The following is a 13054-nucleotide window of genomic DNA, read 5'->3' as shown; positions in this document are numbered from 1 at the left end:
TACGTGCAATAGGGGATAAGCATCGTGCATGGGAGCTAGTAGCATCTAACTACTTCTGTTAGGAGGTGCAGAAGATTCGAGAAGTAGTTAGACATGTGTCGTAATTGATTCTGTTAGGTTTTAGAATTTCCTTTGAGAACATATAAAAGCTGGTGTAAAATGAATGGAGAATAATAAGAAAATAACATTTTCTCTCATCTTCTCTCTCTCGTTCTCTTGGAGGCTCTGGGTCTTCGAATTCCCAATCAAAACATACTCCAATAGTGCGTATGTGATGATGTCATGATAATACCTGGTTCCCAAAAACGTCGAGTCCTAAAATAAATATTAAAAATTAGGAGAAAATATATTTTTGATGATTTGTATGTTCGATCAAATTTGATTTTTGTAATTTCAAATCAATTATTTTATTTCTTATATTATAAAAAAATAGGTGAATTTAGTTCTTATATATTTTCTTAAGTATAAAGACTAATAAATTGATCGATATGAAACTATTAAAACCAAGTTTGATTGAAGGTATAAAGGTCAAAAATAAAAACTAAATACTGCAAGTGTGTCGTGTGTCGTGTGTTCATGAGGAATGTATTTTGAATGGGCTGGTATATATGTGTATAACTGCATGAACGTTGTGCTATGTGGTACCTCTTGAGGTTTCTTTGTAATCTTCCAGCAACACACATGTGTTGCTATCTATCTATATCTATATTCTATCTGATAAAAGAGAAATACTTGAAAAAATTTAAAATGTCCCTATCTAAGGTTACGACACGTGACACTTTTGTTGGGTTTTTTGTCATTTTACCCTTCATTTTTTGCACCTTTTTTTCCCTTGCTGCCCCAGCCACATGTGACTTCCTGATTGATGGATTTCTAACTTTTCATTTAATTTCACTTAATTCTCCTATTGCCTCTCCTACATGTCTCGCTGTCCAGGCTTCTCCGATCATGTCGATGTCCTCCCATGTTTGAAAACCCCTTTTTTTGTATTATCATTTACCTATTCCTTCTTCAGAAGCGTGTTCTTCCTTTTCCAAAACCAAAATGAAACTTCTCTCTCTAAAAAGCACAGTTTCAACTTTCTCTCATCGCTTCGCCGGAATCTCGTCACCTCCGTCGTCGGAAAGGTGAGGCTCGGAGCTCGCGAGTCGTGACGCTGACTCGAGGTTACTACTCTGTTCCTTCTTCACTTTCCCTTTGGTCATCATTTTTCTTTCCCTTTGTTGTTATGCATGTTTGCTTCCTTACTTAAAGCAAGGTTTTAATTTTGTTTGCTATTATGCATGTTTTCTTTGTAACGGATAGTTCTTTGTTTTGTGGTTTTGCAATGTCACTTGGGAGGAAGTACCCACCATGGAATGGTTTTTTTCCTTTGCTGTTATGCATGTTTGCTTCCTTACTAATTCTTTTCCATTTGCAAGGTCATCCAGGAAGAAGCATCCAACAGGCAAGGTTTTTATTTTGTTTGTTGTTATGCATGTTTCCTTCTTAACTGAGTGTCCACTTTGTTTGCTTTCTGTAACACTTATCTATTGACATTAACTCATATTTATTCATGTTTGCTTCCTTACTGATCAAGGTTTTTATTTTGTTTGCTATCACAAAAAATTATTTAACTCCCATTTAGAGTTCGCAAAAAGGGTCTCGGGAGATTAAAAATGTACTTCCTTGACTTGGTTCCATTGTCTATTGCTTAAAAAAGCAGTCCAATATTTTACTTTCCTTTTTGACTTTGTAACTTTCAATCTTCATGGGTACTTGAGATTCAACATTTTTACCCCAAAAAGTTTCAATTTTTTAGAACAAGCGCATAAAATAGACTAAAATAGATTCAAGGGTACTTGAGATTCAACATTTTTACCCCTTAAAGTTTTTTTATTTGTTTACATTAAACCGAATGATATGTTGTACCAAAATCAATATGAATCGTTATATATTTTTTTTTATAAGATATTGTCTCTATTTAGTTTTATGGTGAATACTAATTTTGCTGATGTAGAATAATTTTAATTTTACATGCAATGAAAAAAAAATTCATCACTTCATTCAAATTTGTTTAATGAATAAAGTTTTGTGATTTTAATTTTGCAAGTTAATTTAGAATACCTTGTTAGAGTTGTGTTCAACACAAATGGTGGGAACTGATTCACACACAACTATGATTGATGGCCTGGGTGTTGTTGGATGGGGAGTTGATGGAATAGAAGCAGAAGCTGCAATGCTTAGCCAGGTAAAACTAACATGCTAATTTGTTATAGAACCCTCTAAGTTACTTTTAAAATTAGAGAATGAAATTAATTTATTCTCTGAGTATCTCTGAATTTCTTTTAATAGTATGCATGTTGTTTATAACAATGTACAGACCTGTGTGGTTTTGGCCATTGGAGGAGTTATTGTAAGAAATATTTATTTATCTCATATTTTTGCAGCCCATGAGCATGGTCCTACCAGGTGTTGTTGGGTTCAAATTATTAGGCAAACTACGAGATGGTGTCACAGCTACTGACTTAGTGTTGATTGTTACACAAATGCTAAGAAAGCATGGGATTGTTGGCAAGTTTGTACACTTTTATGGTAAATATATTGCAGAAAATAAATTATTGCTTTATTTTTTTTCCTACTCTCTCTTAGTTTATGTTGTTTATTTGTTTTCTTTAACTATTATTACTGTTATTGTTGTTGTTGTTGTTGTTGTTGTTGTTGTTGTTGTTGTTATGTATTCTGGATGTCGGGAGTGAACATTGAGATTTTTGTTTGAGGTTCCTGGTGTGTGTAGGTGGTGATAACAAAGAAAACCATTTTCCTTTTAGGAAGTATTAACGGTCATGCGGTTACACTGTTGGTGAAATGGGTTGCAAGTTATGTGTTTGGTGAGATGCCTAAATGAAGTTTTGGTTTTTAATCTTGAAAGTCCATGTGTGTCTTGATTTTGGGATACCTCCTTATTTATGATTTCTGAATTATCTATTGCAATGCAAGAACGAGTTTATTTGATTTTAGAGTATGCACCCAAAGGTGATGTTTACAAGGAATTGCAAAAATGCAAATATTTCATCTAAAAGGCATGTAAGTGTGTAACTATTATAAGTATATATCATACAACAACATTCCTTCTTTTCCTCTACCCATATGTTGTTGTTTGTGGCTTACAAAATTCCATAATGACTGACAAATTAATATTTCTTTTGTGATTGAGGCAGTATGTTGCATCATTGACCCGACCCCTTATATATTGCCATGGAAAGCATGTAATCCATAGGGATTTCTTATTAACAAAAAAAGTTTATACTGAGATCTACTTATTACCAAAAAAAAAATAGTTTATGATTTCTTATTTTTGAATTACTTTCTTCATGAAAGGTCCCAATGTGCAGTGAAGCTAAGTTGGCATTTTTCATATTTTTGTGGTACCCTAAAACTAAGGTATAAAATGACTTGCTATGTTAGAAAATCTGATATCATTTTCTTATTTGCTTCTCTTCAATATGACAGTGAACTCTAAAATTTGTGTTAGGGAACAACATATGTGTGTGACTCCTTCAGACCAGGCGATTTTGATGCAAATTCAAATAGAGATATTATTATTGAAACTCAGCATGGACAATTACAAAGGATCCATGAATTACATCCTAGCTATCTAGCTCTACAATACCCTCTCCTGTTTCCTTACGGGGAAGATGGCAAGATAATCAATTTTGGTTCGGGTGCATGAAAAATGTTTGGGAGTTGGGACACAGCAGGACAAGAGAGGTACCATAGCAGATTTGGGACACAAATGTGACTAACATATATTTTTTGCCTCAATTGAAAGTAGCAGATTTCTCATTTAGTTTTTAAGCTAGTATACCCAAATACTTCAGGTATATTCCAAGGTACTTCTAATATCCTTGGATACATTGATATTCTACTCCTACACTATATTTAGTGAACATATACTATGTCTTCTATAAAATGTGGTATCTATTGGCCTTACTATGTCTTCTATAATAAATCTTTGCTTCTCTTCATTTTTAGGTCTTACCTTTCAAATAGGTTTTTTTTATATACAAACTTTCTATGTTAATTCCTATAATAGCAATTACTAGATTTGGATATAATTATCGTTGCCCTTCTATTTGACCAGCTAATTCCAATCTGTGTGAACTCATATATAGATTGTATTAATCGATTTGAATCTGAATTACCCTACGACTAAGGTTGTTTTGGAAATGTTGGCTTAGGAGAAAAATATGATGACATGCAAGTGTTTTACTACTTTGTTAAGTCAGAAAACAATCCTATATTAGTTAGCAATTCTTTCAAGTCAATTATTGTCAAATGATTTATTTCTTTCAAGAGCTGAGTCCAAGACCATTTCTGAGATTAACTACATTTCTGAGCCAAACCTATTATTTATGTTTCCTCTTTGATTTGTGCAATAGAAAGTCCAATCCAAAGTAGTGGCAACCAAACTCTATTAACTCTAATCAATCTTTGCCGCTGGGACTGTGAATCTACTGAGTACATTGGACAATCAGCTGATGGAGTCAATAGGTTGGGAATAGCAATTCCTAACTGAATTATCATGCAATGTTTTTTAATCTTTTAATAATATTTATTAGTTTGCTATCCAATCTAACTACATATATTAATTATTAAATCTTTTTCCTTTGTGCAGGGATGGTGATGTTGATTTAAATGTTTATCCTCTATTCTGCATTTTTTCTGAAAAAATACTCAATATAAGACCAGCTTTTTAAAAGCATTCATGATATAATAATTCACTATATTTTATTATTACTTTGATATTTCGCAGTGCAACTTATAAAAAGAGTTAAAACATTCCACATGCAAAAAAAAAAAAACCCTTAAGCTGCTTGCACAGCCATGTGCCTTGGCAATCATTCAAATGTCCCTACAAGATTAACTTTTCAGAAACAACAATTAAGATTGCACAATTGCCAAGCAACTCAATCTACAGTTAGTTACAACTTCGGGAAGATGCAACAATTTAATGCCTACAATCTTCTGCTTCAACTTCCTTCAACACACCAAAGGAGAGCATATCTTGCAAATTTCATTTTAGTTCTTTTGCAGAGAAACCATCAGCTTTGGCCATCCCGAAAATGAGCATAACATCGTCAACAACGACACGTAGGGTAAGCCACCTAAATAGCTTTCATTTACTTAGCTTTTGTTTTCAATTAACTACATCTCTTCATACCAAATCTTATTTTCATTCAAACACTTGTACGCCTTCCTGCATTATTGCAAATAAGTAATCCAATTATCAGGCGACCCTTCATCCTACAATTTAGCGTCGCCTTCCACAACGATAGAGTAATATTAAACTGCTCTTTTACTCACATTGTATCTTTGGCTCATTCTTCTCATATAATATATAACACCTAACTTTAACACATTTTTCAAGTAGGATTATATACAAATATTGGTCTTCTACCATGAACAGTGGGCACCACACTACCCAGACTTTGCCCACTTTAGCTATGACAGAGCCATCTACGAAGTACGAATAAGACATGACTGAGGGAAATTTTCCTTTGCTGATGGCCTCAAAACCTTCAGAAAATACTTAGGGATCTACGAGTCCACCACCATCAATTTTTTGGCCTGTGAACAAAAATGGATATTCGACCTCCACTTCACTCCTCCACTAGATCAACAATCATGCGGCAGACCCCTACTAACATCTAGAATGCATGTCGGGACTCTTGAACTCACCCAAGGCCTGCTTGGTACCCCTGATCCATTGGTAACTGACATTAGCTACATTTAGGTTATTATCCAAAAAATTTCCAGACATTAATTTCAGTTCAATTTTATGTGCAGAGACTTCCACATATTGCAGCAATACATCTTCCTTCATGTGGTTTCCATATGACGGTTTTAAGAAGGCTCGACCCTCCATTGCAATGGACTGTCGTCACACTTGACGTTGGCGTTGGTGACAAGTACGTTGTCCAACCATGGTACCAATTTCTTGCAAACGGTGATTTCAATCATGGAGACGAGCTCTCATTCTACTATAGGCCTCACAACAAAATTTGGGAAATTGTTATTAGAAGAAAAAGAAATTGGGGCGACAACAATAGTGACTGAATTTTAATTTGTATTTTCTGGGTTTTAAAACAATGTTTTGTTAATTTAGATATTGAAAAATTATTTTAGTTTAAATATTCAGCCTTTTAGTTTTGCTAATTTTGTTCTTTTCACCATTATTTAGTTATTAATATTCAATTTTTTTATGCTTCAACACTGAATTGCATTTTGGAACACCAATTCACGAGCTACCCGAGATGATACTCTGCATAGTACACATAATAATAATAATAATAACAACAACAACAACAACAAAAATAAAATTAAATAGAATTCTAATCCAATTTCCTGCAACAAACTATCTAACAAAAGAGATGTACCTGTTGTGCCCATACCTGAAATGCTTTATTATTATTATTGGAGCCTCCAAAAATATGTTGTTATTTATACTATTTATATCATACTGCAATTATACATTTTAAATCATAAAATTTATTGTTGTTGCAGGAAGTTGGATTAGGATTTTATTTAATTTTGTTGTTGTTGTTGTTCTTGTTGTTCTTGTTGTTATTATTATTATTATTATTATTATTATTATTATTATTATTATTATTATTATTATTATTATGTATACTCTAGCTGAAGACCCTTTTTTTTGTTGCAATGCCGGGAGTGAACATTGAGATTTTTCTTTGAGGTTCCTGGTGTGTCATTCTCCAATTGGCGGATTTTAATTCCCCATTTAATTTCACTAAATAATCTGGCTCAAATCCTGAATCTTCTCTTCCTCATTTTATCTCTTTTTCTTCCTTATTATTCTCTCTCTCTCTTCGTCAATCTTTTCTTTCTCCAGTTTTCATCCATCTTCTATTTTCGTTATTTTGATATTGTAATTGTGTTTTCGTTATTTTGATATTGTAATTCTGTTTTCGTAAATAAATAGGCACGATTGTTGTTCCCGACAAGTGTGTTGCATCTTCGGCTGGCACAATGGAGCAAGAGAATCACAATATCAAAGGAGTGAGTTTGCTTTGAAAATCGGAATGTGCTATGCGTATTGGATTTTCTGTTTTTGTTAGAGTTCTCTTCTCATCTTCATTCTATTTTTTGCGATTTTGATTACGATTCTTTTTCTTTTTTTGGTGTGCTTTTTTGTGGTTTGATTTTTGGGATAGGTTGTAGTAACAACAATGGTGTTGAAGGTGACGACACTTTGCCTATGCAAGGGTTGCAACAGTAGGACTCACAGGGCGGTGTTGAAGAATAAAGTTCCAAAGTGCATCCTTTTTTAAGGAACCCAAAGCCTACATGATAATAATAATAATAATAATAATAATAATAATAATAATAATAATAATAATCCCATGACCCTACCATTTTTCCAAATAATGAAAAGAATTAGGACTGGTGATCGACAAGTGAGATTTTCTATGGTAAAATACCTCGTCACTTTAGTTGGAGAAGGCACCTCAGCCTCAACTCATCACCTTCCCTTTGTGTTCTTTAGTATTTTACATTAAACATCGGATTTGTGTCATAAGAGAATAATTGGATAAGTAATTATAAATACACGTGTGATATTAATATGGAAATACATTTAAGAAAAAAAAAATTAACCTTTCTTTAAGGAAGATACTATATGAAAAAATGACATAATATAGGATCTCATATATACTTTTTTTAGGCAATGTAACGACCCGTCCATACACACAAGCTCCTCGAACCCTCTAATTGGCGGGTTTCAACTCCCCATTTAATTCCACTTAATACTCAGAACTGTCTTCTATTTCCTGTGTTTTCTTTGTTACTCTCTCTCCCTTAATCTTCTCTTTCTCCATCTTTCTCTTCTTGAATCTTCTCCTCTTTTCCTTTTATTCTTTCTGTTTCGTCCTTCATGCAGGCGATTACTAGCGATTCCGACTTCATGCAGGCAAGTTGCAGCCTACAATTCAAACTGACTGAGTAGAGTTTACCGCAACAAGTCACTTCAGGTATTTCCTTCTTTCTTTTTCTTTTTCTTTTTCTTTCATTGCAGCTTACGCAGGGTTTTGAAACCCTCAACATGAAGAGAGAGGAAAATCTAAGGCTGCGACACGTGGGACTTTTTTTTGGTTTTTTGGTCATTTTATCCCTCCCTTTTTTTGCACTGTTTTGTTTTGTTGTCACCGCCAAGTGTCGCATTGCATATCAAGTTTCAAACATATGTCACTCCCTGATTGGCGGATTTCAACTCCCCATTTAATTTCACTTAATAATCGGAAGTGTCCTCTCTCTCCCTGTTTCTTCGCTACGTTTATTATTGTTGTTGTTGTTGTTGTTATTGTTGTTGTTGTTGTTGTTATGTATGCTCTAGCTGAAAGTCCTTTTTTATGTTGTAATGCCAAGAATGAACATTGAGATTTTTCTTTGGGATTCCTTGTGTGTGTAGGTGGTAATAACAAATAAAACCATTTTCCTTTTAGGAAGCATTAACTTTCATGCGATTACATTGGTGAAATTCATGCAAGTACCAGTTTTCCTATACAGTAATCCCTTTGTTTACCAGTTTACCTATGCAGTAATGCTCTATATTACATAAATTTTTTACCATCTTTATTTTTCTTTTCATTTAAACTGTAAATCCAGTTTGACACGTGGCACATTTGTTGGTTTTTTTGTCATTTTGGCCTTTGCTTAATTTGCTAACGCGTGGTAGAGTTGTTGACATGTGGCAGCGACAAAGTGAGATCTTTCCTCTCTCTTCATCTCTATAGGAGGGTTCTAGAAATGTTGTTGCATTTTCTGTTCTCGATATGACTCTCTTCTCATGTTCATTCTATTTTTTACAATTTTGGTTAGGGTTTGACGATGGGTTAGGTAGCCATGGTTTATCTTGCCGTCGTTCCGGTAGGATATAGCTCTGCCTCCACCACCACATTTACCTCTTCTCCTCTCGGATTCGAATTTCTCTTTCTCCATCGCAACATACTCACCTTCTGGTATTTCCTTCTTCCTTTTTGCATTTCTCTTTCTTCACTGCAACACACTCACCTTCAGGTATTTCCTTCTACCTTTTTCTTTTTCTTTCACTGCTCTGTTTCTGGGTAAGTTTCCTTTGTTTACCAGTTTACCTATACAGTAATCCTTTATATTACTCTATTTTTTTACTATACCTTTCTTTTCATTCATTCATCGAAAATCAATTGGGGAACGACCCATGCGTATACACGGGTTACCGACTAGTTATCAATAAAGCTTTATTTTCCTATAATAATAAGAAAAAGAGAAATAAAAAACATAAATGAAGATTATAAAGATCAAAACCAAAATTAATTTTATTTTGTAGGAATAAAAGATAACGATTTTGAATTTTACAAAAATTAAAATCCATACGTGTTACAAATACTAAAAATAGTAGCATTTAATCCTTTATTATCTCAAAGTTATCTTACTATTCGTAGTCGCAAAGTTAGAGGCACTTCAACGTTCTCCGGACTACATTAATCGGGTCAAGGGTCTGAAAATACAACCAGAGTAGCCAATAACGCGGTTTTGGAGCGTGGACTTGAGAAAGAATAAAGAAGCTATAATGAAGCGACAAAGAAACATCGGAAAAAAGAATCTAGAGGTTAGTTGGTTTTAGTTATGTTTAAGAATTGAATTCTAGAATATTTATAATAAATATTTCTTAATTTGATAAATTTTTTTAAAAAAATTAATTTATATAAATTTAAGGCAAATCTTAATTACTATCGTCAAGATATTGGTTAAAAAACTATTAAAAAAAGAAAAAAATATATTAAAATATATAAAATTATATTATTTGTGATTTTTTTACATTTTTCAATGATTTGAATAATAATTTTTTAATTTCTTAATCATTGTCTTGAATACACTAGTTACTTAGATCCTAAATTTAATACCATATTAATAACTTAATATATTCTTTATTGTTAAATTTCTTCATTTACAAATAAAGAAATTGTCGCTCTTTTCGTTTTTTCCTTCTTTGAATTCTATTTTCAAACATACTTTTGAGTCTCAATCCCTCTCACGGGAAGAAAAAGTCCTTTTAATTACAAATTAGTGGTCATGGGCTGAATTGAACTATTAATCTAGAAACTCCAAACAAAACAAATCGTTTGGTGTAGAAGAGGCGTGAAGTGTCAAAATGCTCTTACTAAGGCTTCATTTGTCAACTAGTTGGTGTTTTACATGTATTTTTTTAAAAATTTAGTTAATTTTTTTTAAAATAAAAATATTGAAAACGCGTCAATCAATTAACACTAAGTTTTTTCAGCTTAATTAATGGGTCAATTTTGAACCTAAAATATGTTACTGAATTAAATACACTGAAAGGTAAAATTTTATTGCTGATAATAATTTTATTTAATTCAAATAGAATTGGCTCTTTTAAATTATAGTATATGTGGTCTTTCCCTTGTCTTTATATTTATCTATATAATTTAGTTACAATTTAAAAGGTATAAATAATAATTATATATCTAAAAATTTAAAAGAAAAGTAAATAAGAATCAAAATAGAAATGATGCACATCATTTAAAAAAATAACAAAAATAAAAAATAAATTATTCTTAAAAGAATATATTTCAGTTTAATATAGAGATAATTTACAAAAGATGTGACCCATAAAATTGATACTATGGATTTGGCATATAGAGAGCTTCAAAGAAATTCAGGAGTCGTGATTTGCTAGGATACATCATTCTCAAAGCTATCCCTGATATAATGGCATTTGGGGTCTAACATGGCTGTACAATGCTGACTAAGTGACCCAAGCAAAGACTTAATATTGGCATTGACTTCAGTTGACTTCAGTTGACTTCGTCTTTATTGTAGCATCTATTGTGTTAGTATATAAGTACCGTGTGCTTCAAGTTCTACTAACAGTTCAATTAGAACAATCTCTTAACCCTATCTCAAATTCATTCAGATTCTCCCTTCCCCTTTTTGATTTTTCTTAGAAAACTCCCAACTTCGAATCAATATGAAGGTAAGACTTTGTACCCTCTTTCAAGTTTTGTCTCCTTAAGAACCATATAAATCTATTTATAAATTTTTTTGAGATTTGCTCTGCTTCCAAGCTTGAATTATACTCCTTTTTCTAGTTAAGTACAATTTGATGAAATTTGAGATCAAGTTTTAGTGTTCAAATTACAACCTTGCTTGCTTTCAACCTTTTTATTCTTTTTCCTTTTACCGTTCAAGGAATCAAGTTTTGGAACGTTCATGCTTAGAAATGATTATTACTATAGATCCTAAAAGTTCAATAATATTTGTCCGACAGAAAGTGGTGCTAAAGGTGGAACTCCATGATGACAAAATCAAGAAAAAGGCCATGAAGGCAGTATCTGGTATTTCAGGTATGGAATCTCAGCATCCAATAATCTTTGTCAATTGTCATGTTAATTATATACATCTTTTTTTATGCTTAGCTAATTATTCAAGGTTAAAAAACCAAATGGTACACAAAATTGAATGTTTTTGGGGTGATTTTTTCAGGGGTAGAGTCAGTCTCAGTGGACATGAAGGACCAGAAAATGACTATAATTGGGGATGTTGATCCTGTAACAGTAGTTGGAAAGTTTACAAAATTCAGTCTTGGCAAGCTTAGAAAATTCTGTCATGTTGAGATACTTTCAGTTGGACCAGCCAAAGAGGAACCAAAGAAAGAGGAGAAGAAGCCAGAAGCCAAGAAAGATCCAAAGGAGGAATATGCTGAACTTCTGAAGGTAGTTGAAGCCAATTATTATCAGACTAGACATCTGCAATACCCTTATTACTATAGCAGAACTGTGGAAGAGAATCCAACTGGCTGTGTTATTTGCTAAGTATTGGAGTTTGATGGATAATAAATGAGATCAAGGAAAGAAGATGGTGGCTGGAGTTGAGAAAGATTTGTTTCTGTTTTTGAAATTTCCTTTTTTCCTTTTCTTTGTTAAGTTTTGGCCTTTCTTCTTGTTTTAGTACACAAAAGAAAAAAAAAAAAAGAGCAGTCTAAAGCAGAGAAATATAATGTGTACATTATTTTGTGGTGTAATACAATCAATTTATTCAAATTTCTGGCAGTGTTACTTTAGAATCGAGAACTGAGAAATGGGTTGTATTAAATTCAGGTGTTCAATTCTTAGTCTGTGGTTGGTATTGTTCCATTTAAGAATTAGACATGGCAAGGAGGCACCAGGGGCCAAAAAAGTTCATAAGACAAAATAAAGATTTTTGAAGAAAGGGCAAAAGAAATAAAATTAAAAATTACTAAAGGGAGGGTGGCATAATTGCATAAGCATTGCTGAGAATGGAATATGCTAATAGATAGACTGACTGTATTCTTTGTTGTTTGGTTCATTAATCTGAATATAATAAAACATTTTTAATCTGAAAAACCGGCGCAGATGACCAACAAAGAGAATTCACAATTTCACAGTTTAATACAATCCAATAACAAAAACAGTGTACATGGTTCCTCAGAAAAAAAAAATGAAAACCAAGATACAATACAACCTGTCACAATAGTTCTTGACAATGGCAACTTAATTCCTCATTTAACACCGCTTAAGGTTCAATTCTAAGCTGATTAGGATGACAATAAATCTTGACTAAGATGATTATGATAACACAGATTTTAGTGGTGGGAAAAATTTGGGACCTTAACGTACGTTTTAGTGATATATTTGTTGGTTAAAAGCGACATATATATATAACTGCTGCGGGGCCTTCAAGCTACGAGACAACGTCATTGATGCTGTTAATTAATGCACTTTTCTTATTTCTATTTAATGATGTATGTATACGCCTAGGAAAAACTGACTATAATTAATTAGTGTAGTAGACTGGTAGGTTAGAACAGCATATATCTTTCCTTTACACAAGAATTTAGACCTTAGTGGAGTACTTTAGAAGCCGGATAATATGTCTAGACAAGTAATAACAGTATATTTTTAGATACATTTTTTTATAGCTTTAACATATTTTTCCTAACATTTATTATTATATATTAGTTAAAATTTGTTAAAAG

At 32.6% G+C, this 13054-nt stretch overlaps 1 protein-coding gene across 1 annotated transcript; it reads left to right on the top strand.

The window, feature by feature from the left end:
• Window positions 1-10924: 10924 nt before the first annotated feature.
• Window positions 10925-12119, top strand: LOC100306444 (heavy-metal-associated domain-containing protein). The gene is made up of 3 exons (NM_001248211.2): window positions 10925-11032; window positions 11327-11402; window positions 11542-12119. Exons 1-3 carry the CDS (start codon window positions 11027-11029, stop codon window positions 11868-11870), a joined length of 411 nt encoding a protein of 136 aa, NP_001235140.2. The 5' UTR covers window positions 10925-11026; the 3' UTR covers window positions 11871-12119.
• Window positions 12120-13054: the final 935 nt, after the last annotated feature.

This window comes from Glycine max, chromosome 9 (genome assembly GCF_000004515.6).
Source record: "Glycine max cultivar Williams 82 chromosome 9, Glycine_max_v4.0, whole genome shotgun sequence".
NCBI classification, from domain to species: domain Eukaryota; kingdom Viridiplantae; phylum Streptophyta; class Magnoliopsida; order Fabales; family Fabaceae; genus Glycine; species Glycine max.
Note: the sequence above shows the minus strand (reverse complement) of the source record. Positions and strands in the feature narration are given on the sequence as shown.

Bases quoted from the DNA above. Each gene is read 5' to 3' on its own strand.
- LOC100306444 (NM_001248211.2), top strand. The intron at 11,403-11,541 runs GTATGGAATCTC...TGATTTTTTCAG, and splicing joins GGCAGTATCTGGTATTTCAG to GGGTAGAGTCAGTCTCAGTG.